This window comes from Alligator sinensis, unplaced genomic scaffold (genome assembly GCF_000455745.1).
Source record: "Alligator sinensis unplaced genomic scaffold, ASM45574v1 scaffold680_1, whole genome shotgun sequence".
Lineage (NCBI taxonomy): Eukaryota > Metazoa > Chordata > Crocodylia > Alligatoridae > Alligator > Alligator sinensis.
In genome coordinates this window covers 1,009,309-1,034,305 of record NW_005842508.1, presented here as the reverse complement: position 1 = coordinate 1,034,305, position 24,997 = coordinate 1,009,309, and the positions used below count along the sequence as shown (strand labels likewise).

The 24,997-nt window shown below is 44.0% G+C and overlaps 1 protein-coding gene across 1 annotated transcript in view; it reads right to left on the bottom strand.

The window, feature by feature from the left end:
• Positions 1 to 24,997, bottom strand: part of TMEM182 (transmembrane protein 182) — a gene marked incomplete at its 3' end in the record, with an annotated part of 46,210 nt that overhangs the window by 12,797 nt on the left and 8,416 nt on the right. The window contains exon 4 of the mRNA XM_006031520.2: positions 9,359 to 9,496. Within this exon, the coding sequence (XP_006031582.1) occupies positions 9,359 to 9,496 (138 nt within the window). The remainder of the gene's footprint in view (positions 1 to 9,358; positions 9,497 to 24,997) is intronic.

The window sequence follows — 24,997 nt, the reverse complement described above, 5'->3', positions numbered from 1 at the left end:
GCTATATCTTTCATTGTTCCCACATCATCCATCTAGCCAATTACCACTCTCTCACTTTTGGAGATCTGTGGGATGGTATATTGTGTGGTTAGGTGTTTTAGGGGCAACAGGACAGAAGGCATGAAGTAGCATAATTTTGTTGGTATAACCATACAATAATGTACACGTGGCATGGGCAAACAATGGGTTTGGAACATAAGCCCAAGTACCAAGTTAAAGGGGATGCTGGTAAGTCATCAGGGAGGCACTTGGGGAAGGGGAGGGGACTGAAGCATCACTCAGGGAGAGAGTCAGGCATCAGGGGCTCAGTGTGTAGCAAACGCTGCCTTAAAAGGTTTGTCCTTGCAAGAATTGCAAGGGCAGATGCCGTAGAGTTCAGTGTGATTATGCCCCAGTGGTGATGGGATTCAGCAGCACTGGGGAACACAGTGACAGATTATTTGAGCGGCATTATCTCATACTTTGGACGTACCTTGTGGCACAGTTGCCAAAAAGGACGGCCACCACTGCAAGAGTGTCTACATGTGGCAAGACATGACTACTGTACAGACTGAAGGAAGACCACAGGTTTGAGACCAGTTATCAATGTCCCTACTCATTTTGAAATTCATGAAATTACTCAAGGAATAAGGTACTACACATTATGGGCAAGGGCTGCAAAATCTGGCCCTTGCGCATCAGAAGCCTGAGAAGTATGAGCGGTGACATGGTGCACACATTCTCCTTCCTGATCTAAGCCCTGCAATAGGGGGAACAGAGATGATATCTCATGATGGATACCTTTGGGCCTGAGTGTTCCCTGCTGTCCACTTGGATTCTGCTGTATCCTGAAATGTTATACCACTGAAAACTGGGCTACCGCATGCTCAAAAAACTGTTACAAAAAGGCAGCACATGTAGACACGGTTCTATGAAAAATTACAATGAAACCGTAGAGACATTGAGGCAGGGAAGAGAATGAATGCCTTACCCATCAAGGGCTCTGGATAGAAACTGTGTATTAAATATACAAACTGGGTATTCAAATTAAACTTCCCTGCAGCACCCTATAAATGATTATGAGGCTTATTCAGTTAAATATAATTATATACTCTGAGCGCTTTGGAAGAAAGTTGCTAGATAAGTACTAAGTACAGTTGTAGTAATTCTATCTTTGTAATATGTACTGTAATATTTATCCATTATTTTCCTTTCTGGAGGCCTTCATGACCAAATATAATACAGTAGACATTAACCTCAAAGTATGTTGTGCTGGATTTAGGGACTGCTCAGTAAAATTATTTTGAATTGGAGAATCTAAAAGTATAAACATTTAATATCTGGATGTTTTGTGATCTAAAAACTTAAACTAAGCCAGTTATTAATTGAATAGGTCATTCTTAAACAGATGATATCATAGACCTAAACAAATCAATGGGATTTTTGACACTGACTTCAACAAGCCCAGGCTTTAAATATTTTTCCTTTTTACTTGTGAGGTTTTATAATCAAATTTCTTATAGCACCTTTTTAATACCATTTTAAATGGTGCCTATCCAGATTAATTTACCAACTGTCAATGCCAATATTATCACTGTTTACTTCCCACTTAAGTTTAAGTATATGCTTGACTTGCGAAAAATGGGTAAATCAGGAATTACAGTTTTCAGAATTGGTAGTTTAAAAAAAAAGCAAACTTAAAACAAGGGGAAACAATTGAAATAAATCCTTGTCCTGAAGGTTACTTTAGCAAAATCATAGTCTAATTTGTTACAGAAAAGGCATTTCCAAGCTTTTCTTATGTTGATAAGAACCCTCCCTCCAGTAAACAGTAAGTTACGTATGATATACAACTACACTAGAATCCAGTATTATAGTAAATCTTACCCTTGATGATAGCCCCAAATGAATAAGATACAGGTAATACCCTTTCAAATTTTCTTGCCATATTCTGACTATGTGATGACCTTGAGTTCTATATATTATATTTATGAGGTTACAAGCTTTTGTGTCTTTCTACATACTGTATTTTCTATCACTGAACAGCTATAGAAACTAGTTAGAACAACCAGTTCGTTTAAAAATATTTATACTGAAAGATTTTCAATGTTGTTACACATCAGAATTTTTAACATGAAGTAACTTCCTCAACTCTCAGTAGATGATGGAATTAGGAGGAGATGATGGGAGGGATATATTAGGAGTGGTGAGAAACACTGAAATAAAAGGTGTTTCCTGTCCTCTACAGGTCATCCTGAATGCTGTCAGGAACCTGTCCTCTACTGCTATCACTTTCTCCTGGTAAACAGACCTGGATTTTGCCATATATTATGGCTTTTGTCATCACCAGTCATTGTATATGATTACTATTAATCATCCACATTGCAGAATCTCAGGGGCAACACAATCATTAATGCAAACATAACTTAAACCAAGACATCAATTTACTTGAGGATGTTATCGCCTTTCTCAGTACATATTTTAGAGGTGCCGAGCGGTGTTGTTTCCCAAAGGATCCACATTCTTATAATTCAGCTTATGCCCAATTTATGCAGTGTGGTTGTGATATGACCATTGTGAGATCCAAACATACCATATGTGACAACACTAATGGTATTAACAACAAAAATAATATCGGTGCTTAGTGGACACGATGGACATTGTGTTAGGCCCTATACAAATGCACAGTGAGAACAATTCCTTTGTGAAAAGCATACATTCTAGAGGAACAAAAAGTAAGAAAGGTGAATATCAAAGAGCAGGACAATTACGAAGTCTGGAATACAACCCAGGTCTCCTGACTTTGATTTCAGTGCCCTAACCCTTAGTCACATTGCCTTCCTATCACCTCCTATCCTATCCTAAGAAATCCAAACAAATGCCTTCTGAAACCTGAACATTATAAAACATTATTAAAAAATCAGTGAACAGAACAGCCAAGGATTTTTTTCATCTGTAAAAGAAAAAATTCTTTACAAAGCATTGAACAGTTTATAATTTCCTATAAACTCTTTACCCTTCTTGTGGCTGAGTAAGGTTTATGGAAATAAATGCAGGAGTTTGGAGGAAAGTTTGATGATGATAATATAAAATACTTAGCATATATGGAGGGAATTTTCCACACAGTTTTCAAAGTCTTTTAGGAGTGAAGGTAGGGCTCATTACCACCATTTTACAAAGGGCATGTATATAAGGAGCATGGAGATACAAGGAGGTAGAGCAGCTTGCCCACAGTCAGGATACAAGTCAGAGCAGAACCAGGAACAGAAGTCAGACCTCATGGTTCCTGGTCAAGTTTTCTACACCTGAGACCACACTACCTCCCCAACAGATTTTACTCAATTCTAGCTTCACAAAAAACAAAACTTGAAACTGATTGAAGGAGAAGACTCCCAGAAGTATATATTTGAACCAAACATATAGGTAAATTCAGTGAAACTCTACACTGGTATAATTCAGAATTTCTTCCAGAACCTTCCCATCTGTATTTTATACTATCAAGGACTCCCTCATCCACATCCACCTTGAATTTGGCCCATGTTTGTCTATACTCTTTATACTATATCACTTTGCTGGGAACCATGGCTGTAAAACATTCTTTCTGTATTCATGGGCAAGACCGGTAGAAACACTTAAAAAGGATGATGAAGGTCATTAACTATGAAAACTCATTCCTCTCTGAACCCGTTAATCTCTAAGGTGCCACCCTGCCCTGTCATCTGCCTGACTTCAGACTAACACAGTGAACCACCTCTCAAGGTTGGAAGGATTGAGACCACCACCATCAAGGAGAAGCAGCAGCTGGTGGTGTTTGGAGATTCCCTTCTTCGGGGAACAGAGGCATCCATATGCCAGCCTGACCTGTTGTCTTGGAAGGTCTGCTGCTTGTCCAGAGCCCAGATCCAAGATGTCACAGAGGAATTCCTGGGACTCATCTGGCCTTCTGACTACCCCATGATGCTCATTCATGTGGGCCAATGATACTGCCAGGGGAGACTCAGAGCAGATCAAAAGTGACTACAGGACTCTGGGTGCAAGGGTGAAGGGAACAGGGGCTCAGGTGGTATTCTCCTCAGTCCTTCTGGTCAATGGAAAGGGCCTGGATAGAAGTGGGCATATCCTGCAGATAAATGCATAGCTGTGCAGGCAGTGTCGCCAGCAGGGCTTTGGCTTCTTTGACTGTGGGATGATGTTCTAAGAAGGATTTCTAGGAAGAGATGGGATCCACCTGACGAAGAGAGGGAAAAGCATCTTCACAGACAGGCTCACTAACCTAGTTAAATTAGATTAGCCAGAGGATAGAGACCAAAGCTCTAAGATAAGTGGGTGACCTGCAAGAAGCACAAGCAGGAGTGGGCAACAGGGGAGGTGTTCTCATTCTTCCTGAGAAATCAAGGCCGTTGGTTAGTTACCTTAGATACCTCTACATGAATGCACAGAGCCTGGGAAAGAAGCAGGAAGAATTGGAAGTCCTCACACAGTCAAGGAACTATGACGTGATGGAATAACAGGGACTTGGTGGGATAGCTCATATGACTGGAGCACCGTCATGGGTGGGTATAAATTGTTCAGGAAAGACAGGCAGGGGAGAGGAGGAGGAGGAGTTCCACTTCATGTAAAAAAGCCATATGATTGCTCAGAGCTCCAGTATGAAACTGGAGATAGGTCTGTTGAAAGTGTCTGGGTCAGGGTCAGAAGAGAGAGCAACAAGGGTGATGTCATGGTGGGGGTTTGCTATTAGGCCTGTGCGAGTAGGCAGCTATTTGATCCAGCTGCTTCGGATGCCAGCAACCCGATCCAGAGCTCTGGACTAGGTTCCCGCTTCGATCTGGCTGAAGCGGCTCCGAAGCTTCGGAGCCGCTTTGGAGATCCAACCATAGGTATATTGGGGAATCAATGAAATATTTATAACCTTGTTGTTTTTTGTATTATTTGGATGAAACTTGCAGGAGTGGTAGCCTCTGCTGAGAGCATAAAGCCTGCCAAGTTTCAAGATGATCGGTGCAGGGGTTCAGGGGAAACCACACCCCAAATTCTTGAAAACAAAACTCAAGTCACGTGTATGTGTTACACCACTAGGGGGTGAAATCTGCAGGGGTGGTGGCCCGTGCTGAGGCCACAAAGCCTGCCAAGTTTCAAGAAGATTGGTGCAGGGGTTTGGGGGGAACTGCGCCTCAAGCTGCTGACAGGCAAAACTCGTGACATAGATGACCCTGAGTGTATTAAGGCACAGTGGGCTGAAGACTGCAGGGGTGGTGGCCCGTGCTGAGGCCACAAAGCCTGCCAAGTTTCAAGGAGATAGGTGCAGGGATTTGGGGTAAACTGCACCTCAAGCTGCGGACAAGCAAAACTTGTGACATGGGTGACAGTGTGTGTGTTAAGGCGCAGCAGGGTGAAAGCTGCAGGCGTGCTAGCCCCTGCTGAGGCCATGAATCCTGCCAGCTGTCAAGGAGATAGGTGCAGGGGTTTTGGGTTCTGGGGCTCCCCATCCATGGAAACATGATGGGCCTGTGGTAGCCTGGGCACCCCCATCTATGGGAATGTGATAGGGCCGTGGGGCCCTGCACTGCTAGCTGCTGACAGGCAAAACTCATGACATGGGTGCTTGTGCAACTGACTGTTCCTGTCTTGGGGCAGTTGATTGTCTGTATTGATTATTTCCTCTCCTTCGTTTATGGTTTTATAGATGTTAATCCTTGCTAATTAACTTGTTAACACCTAATTAACACCTTTAAAACCACAGAAGAGGAGGATCAGGGAAAGTGTGGGTCCCTTACCGAATGGGGGAGGCAATCTTGTGACAGAGGATGAAGAAAAAGGAAGTGCTCAATGCCTTTTTCACCTCAGTCTTCACAGGCAAGGTTAGCTCCCCGACTACTGCACCTGGCAGCACAGTTTGGGGAGGAGGTGAGCAGTCAGCTGTGGCAAAGGAACAGGTTAGGAACTATTTAGAAAAGCTTGGCATATACAAGTCTATAAGGCTGGACAGGATGCACCTGAGGGTGGTGAGGGAGTTAGCTAATGTGATTGCAGAGCCAGTGGCCATTATCTTTGAAAACTTATAGTGACTGGGGGAGGTCCGAGACAACTGGAAAAGGGCAAATATAGTGCCCATATTTAAGAAAGAAAAGAAGGAGAATCCTGGAAACTACAGACCAGTCAGCATCACCTCAGTCCCTGGAAAAATCACGGAGTAGGTCCTCGAAGAATCCATTTCTATGCACTTGGAGAAAAAGGTGATTAAGAACAGTCCGCATGGATTCATCAAGGGCAGCTCATGCCTGACCAACCTGATAGCCTTCTATGATAAGACGACTGGCTCTGGGGATTCAGGGTGACCAGTGGATGTGGTATACCTTGACTTTAGCAAAGCTTTTGATATGGTCTCCCACAACATTCTTGCAGGCAAACTATGGAAGCACAGGTTGGATGAATGGATTGTAAGGTGGATAGAAAACTGGTTGGATCATTGGATTCAGAGGGTAGTAGTAAATGGCTTGATGTCTAGTTAGCAGCCGGTATTAGGTGGAGTGCCCCAAGTGTCAGTCCTGGGGCTGGTTTTGTTCAATATCTTCATCAATGAAGGAAGACGCCTGGAAGTGCACCCTTAGCAAGTTTGCAGATGACACCGAGCTATGGGGAGTAGTAAATACATTGTCAGGTAGCGTTAGGATTCAGAGAGATGTATACAAATTGGAGGATTGGACCAAAAGGAATCTCATGAGTTTCAGTAAGGACAAATGCAAAGTCTAGCATTTAGCACAGAACAATCTCATGCACCAGTACAGGCTGGGGGCTGACTGGCTTGGCAGCAGCTCTGCAGAAACGGACCTGGGACTTAGAGTGAACTAAAAGCTGACTATGAGCCAACAGTGCACTCTTGTTGCAAAGAAGGCTAACAGCATACTGGGCTACATTGGTAAGAGTGTTGCCAGCAGATTAAGGGAAGTGATTATTGTCCTCTATTCAGAACTGGTAAGGCCACATCTGGAGTATTGTGTCCAGTTTTGGGGCCCCCACTACAGAAAGGATGTAGACAAATTGGAGAGAGTCCAGCAGAGGGCAACAAAATGGAGAGAGGGCTGGGGAACATGACTTGGGAGGAGAGGTTGAGAGACCTTGGTTTATTTAGAGAACAGAAGACTGAGAGGGGATTTAATAGCAGTCTTCAACTACCTGAAGTGAGGGTTCCAAAAAGGATGGAGCTAGACCGTTCTCAGCGGTGTCAGATGACAAAACAAGGAGCAATGGTTTCAAGTTGCAGCAAGGGAAGTTTAGGTTAGATATTAGGAAATACTTTCTCACTAGGATGGTAGTAAATCATCAGAACAGGTTCCCCAAACAGGTTGTAGAATCTCTATCCTTGGAAGTTTTTAAGACAAAGCATTGGCTGGGATGATCTAGTTGAGAGTGGTCCTGCTTTGAGCAGGGGGTTTAAGTAGATGACTTTCTGAGGTCCCTTCCAACCCTAATTTTCTATGATTCTATGAATCTATGCCCCAGTTGTGTACTGTTCAACTCAATGTAACTAAATTTTAATTGTTCACCTACAAGGCCACATATTTACTCCTCCTTATATTTCATTTCAAGAAACTGACATGTTTCTTAAATAAAAGGGGATAATATGCCTATGTGTTATACATGAAATGTGTTAACAGTCATTAATTTTAACAATGAGTGTATTTACAGACACTAAAGAAACAGTAAAAAAAATGAAGATTCATTAAGGTCTTGTTTTTACAAGGGGCTAAGAGCTCAGTTATTAGCCACCCTTCCTCTATAGAATTTTAAAGTTACCTTTATTCTGTTTTCATTTTAGGAATCATAGTAAAAATCCCATGCATTCCCTTCTTGTTCAAAATATTCCTGTTGTAAAAATGCTTATATGAATGTACTGTGGTTTCCAACTTCATTAAAGTCCATTATCATCATATGCATTGCAAAAATATCACTTTACAGAAAGCACTCAGAAATCATATTACTATAAAGCAGCAAGCAGCAATTACTAAGCATTTATATATTTTTGCTTATAAAAAAATTTAACTATATTTGCAATTTAATTGTATGGTTTAATTTTAATCCTAGGTTCTTTATTTTAATGCAAATGTAACTGTTATAACAGTTTCATACCTACAATATCTTGGAAATAAACCTCTGCCAATCCGGCCCTCCATACACCCAGAGTGATGAAGTTTATGCTTCTTAATTGTGATGGGTGCAATTCTCAGCTAATGAGGTAAGCTGATATAAGGGATAGAAATACCCGTTCTGTTTCCAGCTAGAATTGACTATAAATATACATACATATATACATATATACACACACACACACACATACACACACACACATATTAGGGCTGTGTGAAATTTCACTGGCTGGTTTTTTACACTGTTTCTCAACTTGTTTTGAGCTTGCAGCTAAAGAGAAACTAAGGAGAGGGAGGGAGAAGATGGGGGAAGAACTGCTCTGATATTTACTGTGTAGCTGGCCAGTGACTGTGATCCTTCCCTGAGGTCCCTTCCAATCCCAGTGCTCTTGGGGAGGGATGGAAAATCAGCATAAAAAGCAGCATTGTTTGAACTGAGCTTTCTCTATGCCTCAACACACGCATGTGACATGAGTTTTGCTTGTCAGCAGCTTGAGGTGCAGTTTCCCAGAAATCCCTGCACTTATCTCCTTGAAAGTTGGCAAGCTTCAAGGCCTCAGCAGGGGCTACCAATCCTGCAGTTTTCACCCCACTGCACCTTAATATACACACACAGTAACACGTCACAAGTTTTGTTTGTCAGCAGCCTGAGGTAAAATTTCCCAGAAACCCCTGCACCTATCTCCTTGAAACTTGGCAGGCTTCATGGCCTCAGCAGGGGCTAGCATGTCTACAGTTTTCACCCTGGTGTGCCTCAACACACACATGTGACATGAGTTTTGCTTGTCAGCAGCTTGAGGTGCAGTTTCCCAGAAATCCCTGCATTTATCTCCTTGAAACTTGGCAGGCCTCATGGCCTCAGAAGGGGCTACCAGCCCTGCAATCAGGCATGAAATGACAAAGCTATAGGCAGTTTTGTGCTTCCCCATTATAGGCTATGGGCAAAATGTTGAAACAGAGAAAGTTTTGACTAAACGAAACAGAACGGTGGTTCAAAACTAAATGAAACTTGAAACGAAACACTGTCCTGGTGAAACGGAAATCGAAATGAAATGGTGCTGCTTCGCACAGCCCTATACACACACACGCACACACACACATACATATACACACATATATAATACATACATATATACATATATATGTATACACACGCACACACACACACATATATATATACACACACACACACACACACATATACACGTACATTACATATACAGGATACCTACCAGCAGTGATGAAAAAGCCTCCTCCTGTCTTGTACAGAATGTGGCTGGCATAGGGGGCTGCACAGATGATGAAGAAACCAGCCATCAGAGCAGTGACCACTCCCAAGAGCATGAGAACAGTCCAGAAACCACGATAAACTGGAGGCCCCAAAAGAGAAAGAAAGGAGGAAAGAGCACAAACATTCTTAGAACTCAAACAGAACACAGCTTTGTCTACTAAAGATTTTTTTTCTCTTCTCACTTTTCTTATTAATGAACCCAAAGTCATTCCAGGTCTGTTTCCACTGTGCACATATTTTATATACCATATGGAGAGAATTAGATTTGAACCCCAGATCTTATCTGGTGATCGTGGAATATATGATGCAAGTTACAGAGGAATGAAAACCTGCTGTTCAGTGTTTATACAGTGTATGTATGCTTAATAAATTCATTTACTTGACCAAATTTTAAATTATTTAGAAAATGGCACACCGATGCTGTAGCCAGGATGCTTTTGGATCACTGCTCAGATTGATTGGATACAACTGTATCAAGGAGGTAGTAACACATTGAAATTCTTAATGCTGGCATAATATCACCACTAACAATCTGTATGATCCTCTCTCTCTGACAAAGCGAACACTTAGAAATTGATAATTCTCCATATGTAATTACATCTTTATAAGAGATGTATTAAGAAAAGATAAAGCTACAAAAGATAGAAATAAAAATGTGAACCATATTTCTGAAGAATTAAGTGCTTTAAATAAAACCAATTCTGTCAGTAAAGTTTCAGAAGCCCCCTTTAGTCAAAGACAAGCAATGCTGAATTATTAGATGCAGCTGGTGATAAATAGGATGAGTGTTTTGTGATAGATTCTGGCCAAAAGAGTGCTTCTTACAATATTTTTATAGCTGATTAATGACACATCTATTAAAGTCATCAAGTTACAAAAGCTACAAATGTGAAATGAATTCCTCTAGCAACTCACAAAAGGAATGCATTAATATAGTCCATTAGCCAAACTGTGTGTAGTTAAGATTTTTGACCCTGGATCTGAAAACCAAAGAGAGTACTGACAATTCAGTCAGTAAAAACATTTCCACATGCCTAAGGAAAAGCATGCAAAACAAGTGGTACCTAAGAAAAAGTGATTTGCAGAAGAAAAGCATGCAAAACAAGTGGTACCTAAGAAAAATTGTTTTGCAGAAGACCCTGCCATTTCCCAGCTGACAGCACCTACTTACTTTTATTGACACTATGCAACTAAGAAGCTTTAACATTTAGATTTGTAAGCTGAAAGTTTCAAACACTTATAGCTCTTCAGCAGCAGCCGCTCTGGAGTCACTCAGGCTTTCTCTAGACTAGGATTTAAAGGTGTGCTGTTAGGAGGTATCAGCTAATGCACATGATCTAATGTATTCAAAAAGTCTACAGGTTTTAACTTGACCAGTTTACTCATATTAAAGTATCCTATGGCCTTGTCTATGTGTTGGATATGTCTGCACAACTTCCCTGGCCCTGCTGGCAACTCTCCAATCCTGCCCTCCCACCATCCCACCCCATGCATGGCAAACCCAGAAATGAGCCCTTTACCCTATGCTCACTCTCCAGAGCTCTGTCTCTGGTTTGCTCAAGAGTGACGGCATACAACACCTACAGCATTGCTCCATTGCCTCATTTCTAGATTTAGCCCATGCAGAGCAGGAGTGGGTGGGGTGTTCTTGAGAATAAAACTCCTTAAGAATAACAGGTTACAAACATTCTTTATAATGCATTGGAACATGTTATCTAACATTTAATTAACACAGTTTTAAAGCTGCCTCTAGACAAAGTTTCAGACAGAGGTATCCATCTGTCCCTGGCATTCAGGGAAAGAAATGAACCTTCCAGCATCTGTTCTAATGTAGCTATCAAACTTGTAGTTAGGTTCAAAGCAGAGTGAAGGGTTCTTCCTTCACGCACAAATGTTGATAGAAATATCACCTGACACTATGGTCACAGCATTTAAACAGATGTTTAAATACTTTAACTCCTATGGGATATAAGCACAAGCATAGAGTTAAACACATAATTAAATGAATTACTGAGAGGATAGACAGTAAATTGAGACCTAGAAGATTAAATTTCTCTCATTCTTCAGTCTTGAACCTTTGAGGAAGTGTCATACAGTATGGTGATATTCCTGGGGGTGGTTTGGTAAGGCTCATCCCCAAGTTCATGGAATACAACTTCCTCATTTAAAAGCTAACGCTGCTAAACCAGTCTATGGCCACCCAACTATTGTGAATGGGTACCCCCAAATACTTGAAAGTTAAGTTAGTATATCTTGCCAAAACAGACCTACGAAAAGCTTTAACAAATATTATGGTTAGTCAGGTTAGGTCATATCATGGGTGACTGGTGCCACCTTAGTCAGGTGGGGCACATGCCCCCCCTACAACCAGTCCTGCCAACTGGGGGGGGGGGGTTCCCCCTGCGGCTGATCCTGTGGACCAGGGGAGGATCCCCCCCGGGGCAATGCCACGATGGCTGATCACTGCAATGGCTGCAGCTGCTTCTGGGAATGGCTGTGGCCACTTCTGGGAGCAAGTGCCAGCTAATCGCTGGCAGCCACTCCCAGAAGCAGCCGCAGCCACTCCCAGAAGCAGCTGCAGCTATTGGCCAGCACTTGCAGGTTGGGCACCAGTACTCCCGCCTTCCCCTCCTGCCCATTGCCTAAGTGGCGAGCGCGGCAGGTCAGGGGTGCACCGGTGCTCTCAGGGGGAGCATGTGCACCCCCAGGTACCCCCTACATGTCGCCACCTGATCATATAGTATTGTTTTTCCTTGCTAAATGCAAAGGAACAAAAGTATACCCTGAATTAACACATTTGTAGGCAATTTTAATGTTTCCTTTCTAGTAAACAGGCACCTTTGAAATTTGCTTTCTGTGAACAATTTATCAGCAACCCAAAAGTAGTACAAATGTAACCAATGCAAATTTATGTAAACCTTCTCATAACTATGAATGAGAAGAAATTTTCCCACCTTTAGTAACAAAACTACTTTATTCATTTTGAAATAAATCTCAATTTGACAGAGCTAACATCCACAATGTAAGCGGTGGTTTATGTCTATATGCATCTGTATGCAAGGGTCCAGATTTTGTTTGAAAAATTTACCTAGAAAATAATGGAGAAGTTCTAATATGTTCCTGATATCTATACTTATAGCCAATAGCAATGTTAACTGTCAATTTTGAATGCTAGAAAATGAAGCAAAAATCGACAAGCAAGAAGAGTGCAACTTCAAAAAATTGTATTTTTTAACTAAGATATTTATTTGCCAGTGATTTATCCTAACCACTGTCAGTCAAAGGCAAAAAGCAGAAGTCCTGGTAACACTAAACTGTCATGGTAATGAAATTTCAGTTTAAAAAATGACATTTATCTAATTAGGGAAGCACAAAATGGTTTGACAACTCCTTTAAGGTCTGTACTTCTGTTTTGGAAGAAGAGCTCTCAACTGTGGATTACTGTAATATTAAAGCCACCCTTTTAGCTATCAGTCTTTACAAATGGCCAAATGAAGGGAGAAGTAGTTAGTCTCCATGGATCCAAAAGCTGCTAGTATTTAGGGAGTGCTTACCTCTATCTTTCACAAGATAAGCCAGCTGTTCAGCTGGAAACAGCACATGGATTCAAAGAGTTGAAGTTAAACTCATAAGAATGAATATCTGCTTGTGGCCAAAAGGAAAGATCATATAGAACTTAATGTTAGACAGTATCTCTACCAGTTGAAAACATTTTCCCCCAAAACATTAAGGGGTAACAGAAATCTAAGGGTCCTTCTGTACTGTCCACTGAAACTGTTCTCTCACATAGCTTTCTCATGTAACGGTAGTGCCATTCATGCATTCTTCGATCTACAAACAGTTAAGAAACTACATCCTCCACAAACTATTGCCAACTCAAGCCATGTTCTTGCACAGATTTGTTTCTTCGGACTGAATTATTCCAGTACCTTATACCATGGAAACCATCATTCTTAAAAAAGACTGTAACTGGTACTGAATGAGGCACAACATCTTATCAACATGGGCTACTCAGTACTCTGCAGTTGCAGCTACACGTACTACTAGCACAGAGCAATAAACTCCAGTGCATATTGCACCACAGTTTATTGCTCCTGGGTGCCACATTTACATGTGTGCCTCGGACTGAAGCATGTTAAGCTGGGTCGGAGCAGTTCTGATGTGCTGTGGAGGGGCTTCCTGAGGCACAAGGGTACTCCAGTGTGGAGCTAACCAGCAGGTAGCCCCTGCAATGAAGCACCCTTGTGCCACAGCCAGCCCTATCAGCATCTACACATGCACTGCTGAGCATTTAAGAATGTCACCATAGGACAGTACTTGTATTTACAAGTTCTAACCTATGGCAGAATTAATTAGTTTACTGCAGCCTAATAAAGCCACATGTGTAGACACTGAGACTTTATTGTGGAGCTAATAAGGCAGCTCCACAGTAAATGTCCCATACAGATGTGCCCTACCAGTCCATTGGGTTCCTGTGAAACACTGTCAACTTTAAGTACTCAAATGTAATTTTCCAGTCCTTAATCATCTAGATGGCCATAGTTCTAGTTTTTAATAAGGGAACTATAACAAGGTGCATGGCTCAGGGGCTGGAGCCCAGGTGCAGGGCATTAGAGGGTAATAGCTTGCCTGCCTAGAAGTGCTGGGCCAGGTGACAGAGATGATTGGCTGGTCCCGAAATAAATTTAAAGGTCCCAGAGAGATGATTTGGGGAAGAAGGAAAGCAGAGAAGAGAGGTAATGCTGAAACAGTGGTGGGGCCTTTGCCCTAGATAGAAGAGGTGGATGGGTGGTGTTAATGTTTTGGTTATCCTGTTTAGTTTGAGAAAGGACAGGGGGAAGGCTGACTTGCTAAAGGAGTAAGAACCTGCTACATGTGATGGAGAATGTGGGCATTCTAAGTTCAACTCCAGCAATGGAGACAGCAGCCCTGCTAAAATGGCTAGAGGGGCTGCAGCAGCAGCAACAGCAGCTGTTTTAGCTGCTCCAATTCCAGCACCAATAGTTCCAGAGGAAGCAGCAGCAGCAACAACAGCAGGAGTTCCTAAAGAGTATTTGGAGTCAAGATGGACCCCAACCTAAACTGGTGAGTCACCTGGTTCCCAGATGATACAGGGTGGTATACTCACCAAGATGGGACCTACAGATGACCCAGAGACCTTCCTTGTGACTTCTGAGAGGGTGGCAGAGAACTATCAGTGGCCACAGAACATTTTGGCTATGAGGGTGGCCCCTCTCTTAACAGGGGAGGCGCAGGCCATTTACTAGGCCCTAGAAGCAGACTTGGCCCAGGATTATAAAACCCTTAAAGCTGCCAAACTAGATGGGTTGGATCTGACAGGAGGCCTATTGCTGCAAGTTTCAATGGGAGACTTGGAACCCAAATACAAGGCTCAGAAATTAAAGGACTTGTGCACCTGCTAGCTAAACCCTGGTTCATGGTCAGCTGCAGAAATAGTGGAACTAGTGACTTTAGAGCAATTCTGCACCATCTTCCTAGTAGGATCTCAGAGGTGGTATACTGCCACTGGGTGACCAGCTTGAAGGAAGCAACCCAGAAAGTAGAGGATTTCATGGGAGTGGAGTTATTCTATCTGAATCCCTTAGAAGGCCAGCAGGTCCCAGGGCTGAGGAAAGCTGGACTGGAGGAAATAGGCAGGGTCTCTAAAGACGCCTCTTGTAGGGGCACTACCTCCTTCTCCAATACCCCAGGCAGGGAAGATGGCCATCTGGGGCACTCCTGCAGGCCAGGAGGAAGAAATGATACTCTAATGCAGTGGTTCCCAAACTAACAGATTGCATACCACCAATTTAAAATTCTACAACCTTAAGTACCACCAGCAAATTTCAGTTCAACCTTAAGTACCACCAGCAAACTTGTCATATAAAGTAATTATTAAAAAACTATTAACATGTACTACTGACAGGCTGTCTGTGTACCATTGGTGGTACCCATACCACAGATTGAAAAAAGTCATAAGGGCAGCAGCTTCCAATGTGGGGAGGGAGAAAGGTCATCAATATTGGGACTGACCTCAGATGGACTGTGGGTATGCCCATGCCTATGTCCCAAAGGTGTGGCAAGAGAGCCCAGACCAGAAGGGATATGTGGTCCCAGTTAATATAGGAGATGTCCATATTATAGGGCTCATAGACTCCGGCTCTAGCCCAGGGGTGGGCAATTACTTCAGCTGGAGGACCGCTTACCAAGTTTTGGCAAGACATCAAGGGCCGCATGGGTGGCCCTGCCCTTTGACAGGTGCTCCACCCCCTGGTTGCCTTTTTGGGACCGGAAGTCCCAGCCCCTAACCCCCTGACCTTTGCCACCAGAAATCCCTCCCCTTGCCCCCTAGAATTACTCCTTTCAGCAAGGTGTTTTACCATCTCTGAACCAGAAAAATACCAAATTTATATTCTAAAAATCATACGTACTACAACATTCAGTAATTTCATTTCAATGCATTTTTGGAGATACCAGACCATATTCCATAACATGGCTGAGCTGGACCATAAGGGGACAGGAAGTTAGTATGACAGCTGCAGTGGCCAGCCATTTAGCTTACCCAGTGGTGAGATGAGACTGGGACTTGATGGCCAAGTTGCTGGGATTGGCTTGAAGAGTTGATAGGATCCAGGTTGACCCCAATTCCATCAAGTCAGAACTGAGAAATAATTCCAAGCAGCAGTGTGTCAGGAGGGAGTCCCTCTCAAGCCAAAGGAAATGCTTGGGGAAAGGGATCAAGGTTCAGTATGATCTAGACAACCTGCCAGAGGATTCAGAGGATCAGGATACTCCAAGAACTCCTTGAAAGCGTGGATTGGATCAGATGGAGAGAGGCCTGGTTTTTATTCATGTTCAAAGGGAAGAGGACCTGATATATGCCCCTCATGGCCGATTTGGGTTGGGTCAATGAGGTCATAGTGGATGGAAGTTTAGCAGCCCAGGACCCCCATCTTGAGTTACAGGGGGACCTCTTGATAAGAGTGACAAAAGTTAAGACCACAGGGACCTGGCAGTCCCACCTATTGCAACCAAAGCAGTACCATAGCTAGGTTTTAAAACTAGCCCATGATATGCAATGGGGAGGTCATATTGCGGTGGAAAAGCCCCAGGATAGAGTACTGGCAAAGTTTTTTTGTTGTTGTTGTTTTTTTTTGTTTTGTTTTGTTTTGTTTTTTTCTGGTCTGAGGTGCACCAAGAAATCAAGGACTACTGTGTATCCTGCCTTAAGTGCCAGCTGCTTCCCCCCCCTGCACCTCCTCCCCACCCCACTCATAAAGCCCCATTGGTATTTGTTTTGTCAGTTGACATATCCTTTGAGTGGGTTAGAGTGACCTTGGTGGGACCACTGAAACCCAGCTCAAGGGGATCCACATTTATCCTTGTCAAGTATGCCACCCATTACCCCAAGGCTGTGGCAATTTGCTCAGCACATACTTTGGCCTCTGACCTATTACAGAAATTCTCCTATTCTTGACATTCCCAAAGAGGTCTTGACTGACCAGGACACAGTCTTCATGTCCTGGTTATTGCAAGAAGCTTGGGGCTTACTGATGGTCCATTCTGTAAAGACTTCAGTGTACCATCCCCACTAGATTAGTTGAAAGATTCAATCAGACCCAGAAGGGGATGATAAGGGAATTTGTCTCAGAAAAGCCTTGGAATTGGGATCAGTTATTGCCAGACTTATTATTAGAGGTACACCAATATATTAGTCACATATTAGATTGGCACTGATAAAAGAAAAATTACCATTATCGGCTATTGGGTTTTTTTGGGCTGGTGTACCATTAATGTCACTGATAAATGCCACATGCGTGTGTGCAACCACCATACCTGTAGCCAGGAAAGGGCATGGGGGAGGGAAGGGACGTGAGGGAAGGGGCAGGGGCAAATGCTGCCCAGCCAGGGTGGTGAATGACACCCTGGGGCTGGGAGTGGGATGGAGCCACGGACAGCTCATCCAGGAGGTGCGAGGCAGATGGGGGACGGGGGGGGGGGGGGGGGGGGGGGGGGGGGGGGAGCAGCTCCTCACCACTGCATGAACCCCCAAGGGAGATGTGGGAGGCATGTGCCCCCCCAGATTTGTGTGCAGGGTGGAGGTGGGCTGCCTGCTGTGGACTTGGGGCCAGGGAAGCACCAACCTCTTACCGGTGGTGGGGCTGGGCTAAGAACAGGTGGGAGCAGGGCAGGGGCAGGCTATAGCCCCACCCCCCCAAACTCCCCCTAGTGCCACCCCTGTTCAGGGCACTCCACTCTGTCTCTCCCTCAGGAGCTCTGGGCTGGCTGCACACTTCCTGCCCACCTCACAGCACAGGGTTCCTGAGGGAAAATGCAGCACAGCGGAGTGCTCCAAGGAGGGGCGGCACTGGGAGGGACTTAAAGGGCTATCGGCCACCCCAAAAGTCACCTTAGCCCCCCCACATAGCCACCCCTCCAAGCAGTGCCACCCACCCCTTGCAGCTAAGCCCGCCCTGCTCCAGCCCATTCCAGGCCCAGCCCCAGTACTGGGAAGAGGCTGGCACTGTCCCTGGCCCCAAGCCCGCAGCAGGCATCCTGCCTCCACCCACCATACAAATCAAAGGGGGCACATGTGCCCCATGCCTCCCCCAGGGGTGCATGTAGCAGCAGAGAAGGTGAAGTCATTTTTAGGGTTAGCAAGCTACTATTGGTTACTCATCCCACAATTTGCTACCATTATAGCCCCATTGACTGACCTGCTGGGGATGGGAGCACCTCAGACTCCAGTGGTCACTCAAGTATGAAGCAATATCTAGGACAGTAAAACAGCTGCTATGCAGTGTGCTGATCCTGCACAGCCCAGACTTAACAAAGGAGTTCATATTACAGATGAAAGCCTCAGAATGAGGCATGTGGGCCGCGCTCTCCCAGGAGTTTGAAGATGGAGCACACTCCATCTTGTATCTCTGCAGGAAGCTCCTCCCCCAGGCGCTGAAACATGCTGTGATAGCAAAGGAGTGTCTAGCAACTAAGTGGGTAGTTGAGGCCCTCTGTTATTACCTCCTAGGGGTCCATTTCCTTTTGGTCACTGAACATGCCCCTTTAACATGGCTTAATACTATCTGGAAGGCCAACCCCCGATCGATGAGATAGTACCTGTCCCTGCAGGCTTTTAACTATTCAGTACACCATTACCCCGGGACTGCACATGCAAATGCAGACTTCTTCTCCTGGTGAGAGGGGATGCTAAAAATGGAAGAGTGTATCCTGGGCTCCACTCTTGGGAGGGGTCAAGTGTAACAAGGTGCATGGTTCAGGGGCTGAAGTCTAGCTGCAGGGGGTTAAAAGTAATAGCCTGTCTGCCTAGAAGTGCTGGGCCAGCTGACATGAATGAGTGGCTGGCCCTGAAAGAAATGTAAAGCTCTCAGAGAGACAGTACTTGGAAGAAGGGAAGCTAAGAAGAGGGGCAACACTGAAGCACTGTGGTGAGGCCATTGCCCTGGATAGGGGAGGGGGAGGTTGTTATCCTGTTTAGTTTGTGGGTACAAGAAACAAGTCATTGTTGATAGGATCAAACTTGGAAACACAAAGACAAACCTGAACCTTACTACCATTCAGAGCCAAATCCACATCCTATTTCTTTGACCTGGCTTTCCCACAGTTTACTTACTGACACATGCATTTCATATACTTTGTTCCCCTTGAGGACAGATTTGAATAGTTCATTTTTACTTTGATGCCTTAAAACACCTTTTCCATCATTTAAACCCTAGGTCATGTTTAGAAACCTAGGTGATTGGTATAATTGAAGAATTAAATGTTTCAAAACATGATTTATATGGAACATTTCCATATTATTTTAGACTAATTATATACAATATGACTACTCTGCTTTAATGCTTTTGTAGATGCATACACATGCTATCAGAGGTACTAAAATGAAATTGAAAAGCATAGTTGTACATAAAAATTACCACCTTAGATAGCTCAAAGACAAATGTTGCAGCTTTTATTTACACGGAATTATACCTTACTCCAAGCTGAGTACTCGCAGGTGTATCTACTCATAGGAACAATCAGTTTGTATTATATCCTACAGAAAAGGGCTATCTATATGTTGTAGGACTGTCCCTGAGGCAGCTTAGGAGAATGAAGGTCCTTGGGTCATAATCTCTCTATCACATTCTATCTCCCTGCTGCTCTGTGGATGGAGTAAACTGGAGCAGGCCTATTAGAATACGTTCCTGACCATTATGCTGCCAGTCACTTTGGAGGGCAGAAAAGGTTCTGCTTGCTCCCTATCTTCTCTCCCATTCCAGAGAAATGAGTTCAAGGAAGCCTGCTTATCAGACATAGTAATGTGGTTCATTTTTGCAAGGGGCTGGCTTCTGCCTCCTCTACTCACTTGACATGGTAAATGCCATGTTCTGCCTCTGATTAAGCTTCTACTCAATTTCTGCCGGGGTACATGGAGGCCCCAAGTAAATTAACTTCCCAGCTGTATTGAGTTAGCTAACCTCAACACTTGCAACATTCAAAGCATTTCCTATAATAAGAATAAGAAAGTACAAGGCAATACTGCAGATTCTGAGGTAATCCTATATCTGCAGTATTTGCAACTGTATGTTGCCATAGCCTTAAACAGTACAGCTCTCTAACTACTCGGAAGGCTTTCCCTTCATCTAAGCACTGCACTTGTGCTGGCAAGTGTCAGCCAAGCCTAAAAATATGATTGTACTTAAAAGAACACACTGCATATGTCTGAGCTGTGCCCCATTCATGAAGCATGATACAGGAATAGTAACTTTCATGCATTCCAAATTGTTTGGCATGTAATTTTTTCTAAAATAAAAACTTTCTTGTCACTACTGAAGAACTATAGTTCAGCTCTTTTGTTTCCTAATGAGCCTTCTTTCTCTCCAAAACTCAATCCCTCATCCTCCAAACTGAAGTTATAATAGGATTCCCTTTGGAGCTTCCCTACATGGTTTAGTAATTAGCCAAGAAGCAACCATTTTTGGGCAGTAAGCTGAATGTTGAGAAAAGGTTCCTTCCTTCCTATGTCCTAGTGACAAGATATTTGTTGCACCATGAGTGCTTCTGCTGTGGCCTCAAACTTGCATTTTTAGCAGCCACACCGCCCCATCCCCCAACGAAGGGTTGTATATAAGGCAATGCTACCAAACTACAATAGTAGTTCCCAACCTAGTTAAGGAAGTTATGCTATTTTTAATGCATTGTAAGATACAAGAAGGGAAGCAGAATATATTTGATAGAGAAAAAAGATTTAATGTAACTACAGAAGTAAATAGTGTTAGTAACTAATAGAGATGCATGATAGTACATGATCATACCAGCTTCATTAAGCATTATTTTTAAAAGCCCTTGGCCACTAGGAAATTTGCATCAAGGGATGTCAGAGATTTTCTAAAAAACGAGGCGATGCAAAGCATCATTGGGTACATCTACATGTGCACTTAACTGTGCAGCAGATTAATTTCCTGTGGTGTAAAGCATTAGAGTCTACATGTGCAACACTATTAGACTTCAGCAAACTAATTTTTGCTGCTGTAAGATAGTACTGTCCCTGACTGTACATCTTACAATGGCTGTCAGGGACAGTACTATCTTACAGTGGCAAAAATAACTGCAACTAAACGCACATGTAAACACTGACCCTGGCATAAATTTCATGCACTCAGCCCAGGCAGCCAGGGGCTAGGCTCCTGCCTGCCACCTAGACACACAGCTCCATTCTTTGGGCACTCTTGTGCCTGAGTCAGCACCTCTGCCTCCCAATGCCACAACCTGGAGCCAGGGGATGGCCCCATGAACCTGCTGCCAGCCCAGGGCTGCTCCATCCCAGCTCAAAGTGCTGCTGTCCCAGGCACACGTGCTGATTCTATACCCGGCAGCCATTAAAGTTCAGTCTATTCAAAGAACTTGTACCATATATTTGCTACAGCCAACAGAAAACAAGTTTAAAATCAAAGGATGAATTATTAGGTACTATAACACTGAATGTCCTTTTGAAGGTGGTGTCTGAATATAAAGGTATGCAAGTTGTAGTAAAGAGATCAGTACATTGATTTAAAAAAGAACTGACCTAAATTTTCACTCGTACACTACAAATCTGAACTTAACTTTTTCTGACGTTTGAAAATGTGATAAAGTTCTTTTAAAAAGTGTTTCTTTACCTTCCTGTTTTCTATAAGGAACAGAAGTATCACAACCTTACAAAAGAAAATGAAGCTAGGTCTAGAAGGCTTGAAATGTCAGCATAAATTAGAAGAATCTTCTCGGAAGTCAAAGTGTAAGTCAGGATAGTATTGGATTCACAGAAACATCATCAATCTTGCAAGACAGTCTTTTCTCATATGCCATCAATTACTACTAATTATCCCTTAGTAGCAGTTACTTAAAAAAAAAAAAAAAAAAAGACAAACACCCCCCCCCCCCCGAATCTTAGCAGAAAAAAAAATGTAATCTTCATTGCTAAATATTTTTTTTCCTCTGACTTGATCTTACATTTGAAAAGTTTCCCTGTATTACAGTAAAATCTGTGGTATGCAAGGACATGACCTTCGAAAAAAGCCTTCGATCTGGTGTCCCATGATCGCCTCTTGGAGAAACTGACCAATTGTCGCCTTGGGTCCTCCACGATCCGCTGGCTGGAAAATTGGCTCCAGGGTCGGACCCAGAGGGTAGTAATCAATGGAAGTCACTCATCGTGGTGTCCTGTGACCAGTGGGGTCCCCCAAGGCTCTGTCCTTGGACCCATACTGTTCAACATCTTCATTAATGATGTGGACACTGGAGTCAGAAGCGGACTGGCCAAGTTCGCCGATGACACCAAACTTTGGGGCAAAGCATCCACACCAGAAGACAGGCAGGTGATCCAGGCTGACCTGGACAGGCTCAGCAAGTGGGCGGACGAGAATCTGATGATGTTCCCTGCCTATGCAGGGGGTCAGACTCGATGATCTCAAGCAAATCCCGGGACGTCTCAAGCAAATCCCGGGACGTCTCTCAAGCAAATCCCGGGACGTCATTCTCCCCCTGTACTCGGCCTTAGTGAGGCCGCAGCTGGAGTACTGTGTCCAGTTTTGGGCTCCACAATTCAAAAAGGATGTGGAGAAGCTTGAGAGAGTCCAGAGAAGAGCCACGCGCATGATCAGAGGTCAGGGAAGCAGACCCTACGATGACAGGCTGAGAGCCCTGGGGCTCTTTAGCCTGAAAAAGCGCAGGCTCAGGGGTGATCTGATGGCCACCTACAAGTTTATCAGGGGTGACCACCAGTATCTGGGGGAACGTTTGTTCACCAGAGCGCCCCAAGGGATGACGAGGTTGAATGGTCACAAACTACTTCAAGATCGTTTCAGGCTGGACATAAGGAAGAACTTCTTTACTGTCCGAGCCCCCAAGGTCTGGAACAGCCTGCCACCGGAGGTGGTTCAAGCGCCTTCATTGAACACCTTCAAGATGAAACTGGATGCTTATCTTGCTGGGATCCTATGACCCCAGCTGACTTCCTGCCCTTTGGGTGGGGGGCTGGACTCGATGATCTTCCGAGGTCCCTTCCAGCCCTGATGTCTATGAAATGACTATATTATATAATAACAATCCTTGCCCTAGAGATGTGTATAGGAACCTTAGACATACCCTAATTATTGTTTTCAGATGCCATTTCTAATATTTAATAGTTTAACGTCCTGACTAGATACTTTTATTGGTTACAATAAATTAATTTCAATCCATTAACATACCTGCCAAGAAATTTCATTGTTATATTTAAAACTTAACAGTTGATAAACTAGAATTTCTTGGCTCAGTGGACTTTCTGTATCCATATCATTACTAGGTATTATTTGTTATCTGCTGACAGGGGCTTCATACTGATTAAAAAACAAACTAAAAATCCCAGAATATTAATGGTCAGTGGGGTCAGAAAAGACTTTTAAGGACCACAGGTCAGATTAGTCAGATGGCATAAATCAGTGTAGCCCCATTAATTCAATGACTTTCTGATGTGGATTTCAAAAAACCTATGCTGGTTTATAGCAGCTAGGGAAATGCTTTTTTTTTGCAGATCAATTTAATGACTTGACTGTGGACCAAATCCTGCAATTCACTGGGTGCATCTAAACATGCGCTTTAATGAGCAGTAGATTATTTTACTGTGCATTAAAATGTCATGTAAAAAAAGTAACATTACACTATTCACAGTAAAATAGCCTACTGCACATTAGGCGTTAGTAAAAAAAAAAAAAAAAAAAGTGTGCAAATGCACTACTGCACATTAGCACAGCCTAGTACCTCACACTGGAGAGCTGACACACCTGGTGCTGCATTGCATACATTTGTACAAACAGCAAAATGCACATCAACATGCAGAAAATGATGGAAGTGCACTTTTGAACTAAAACATGTTTTGATGCATTTTAGTTCAAAAGTGCGCCACTGCCACTTTCACAGAAAAAAGGGTGGGGGAAAGGAAAAGAAAAAACAGCTAAAGGAGATGATGTTAGTTGCCTTGTTTGTATCAATGTACTGGTTACAGTACTCACCCAATCAGACCAGGGTTACAGGCATTCTCCAGATCCGAATCAAATCAGGGGACCAATTAAAAGGTCTGAATCGATTCGAAGCTCTCCAAATCAATTCAGAAAAGATTTGGAGAGCTTCAGCAATTCGGGCAGTCCCTGCTGGCTGCAGCAGGGAGCTGGACCCAGCCTCCAAGCTGGTAAGTAGAGAGGAGAGGGAGGGGACCATAGGGGGACCCCTGCCAGGCCCCATCCTCTGCTTGCTCCCCCAGCCCTCACTGACCCCCACCTGCTCCCCCATTCACTGGCTGCTGCCTGTCAGGGGGGTGATCCCCACTGCCCCTCACTTCCTCATGCCATGTGGGGGACTCTGCCATGAGCCCCCTGCCCGCCCAAGCTCCAGACTGTAAAAAGAAAACCTCCCAGCACTCACCGGATCCTGCAGCAGCCTCGGGGCTTCTGGGAGTTCATGCAGAGCCCCCCAAGCACTGCAGGGCAGTGGGGATCACCCCTTCCCCCCCCCCCTCCACCAGGCAGTGGCCAGTGAGTGCAGGATTTTTTTTTTTTTTCCAAAGGGCCGGGAGCTGGGGTGGGTGGGGCAGCCATTGCTGGGGCTGAAAGAGCGAGGGGGGGGGGGCTCGTGACAGAGCCCCCCCACATGGCAGGGGGCAGAAGGGATTGCCCCCTGCTTGGCAGCAGCAGGTAAGTGCATTTTTTTTGGGGGGGGTTGTTTTTTGGGGAGGGGGGGTTGTTTTTTTTTTCCCCAAAGAGCCAGGAGCTGGGGCAGGTGGGGCAGCCATTGAGAGTGGGTGGAGGATGGGGCCTGTGTGATTCAGCTGATTCACCACCAGCCAAATCTCCAAATCAGATTTGGCCAAATCAGTTCAGGACAGTGATTCGAATCACTGTCACCTGAATCAGCCAAATCCAAAGCGAATACTAGCCGCTTCACACAGACCTAGTTCAAATGTTGAATCCTGTCACTGTAAAGCAGGGGCGGGCAATTATTTTGGGTGGAGGGCCACTTACCCAGTTTTGGCAGGCTGTCGAGGGCCGCATGGGTAGCCCCACCCCTT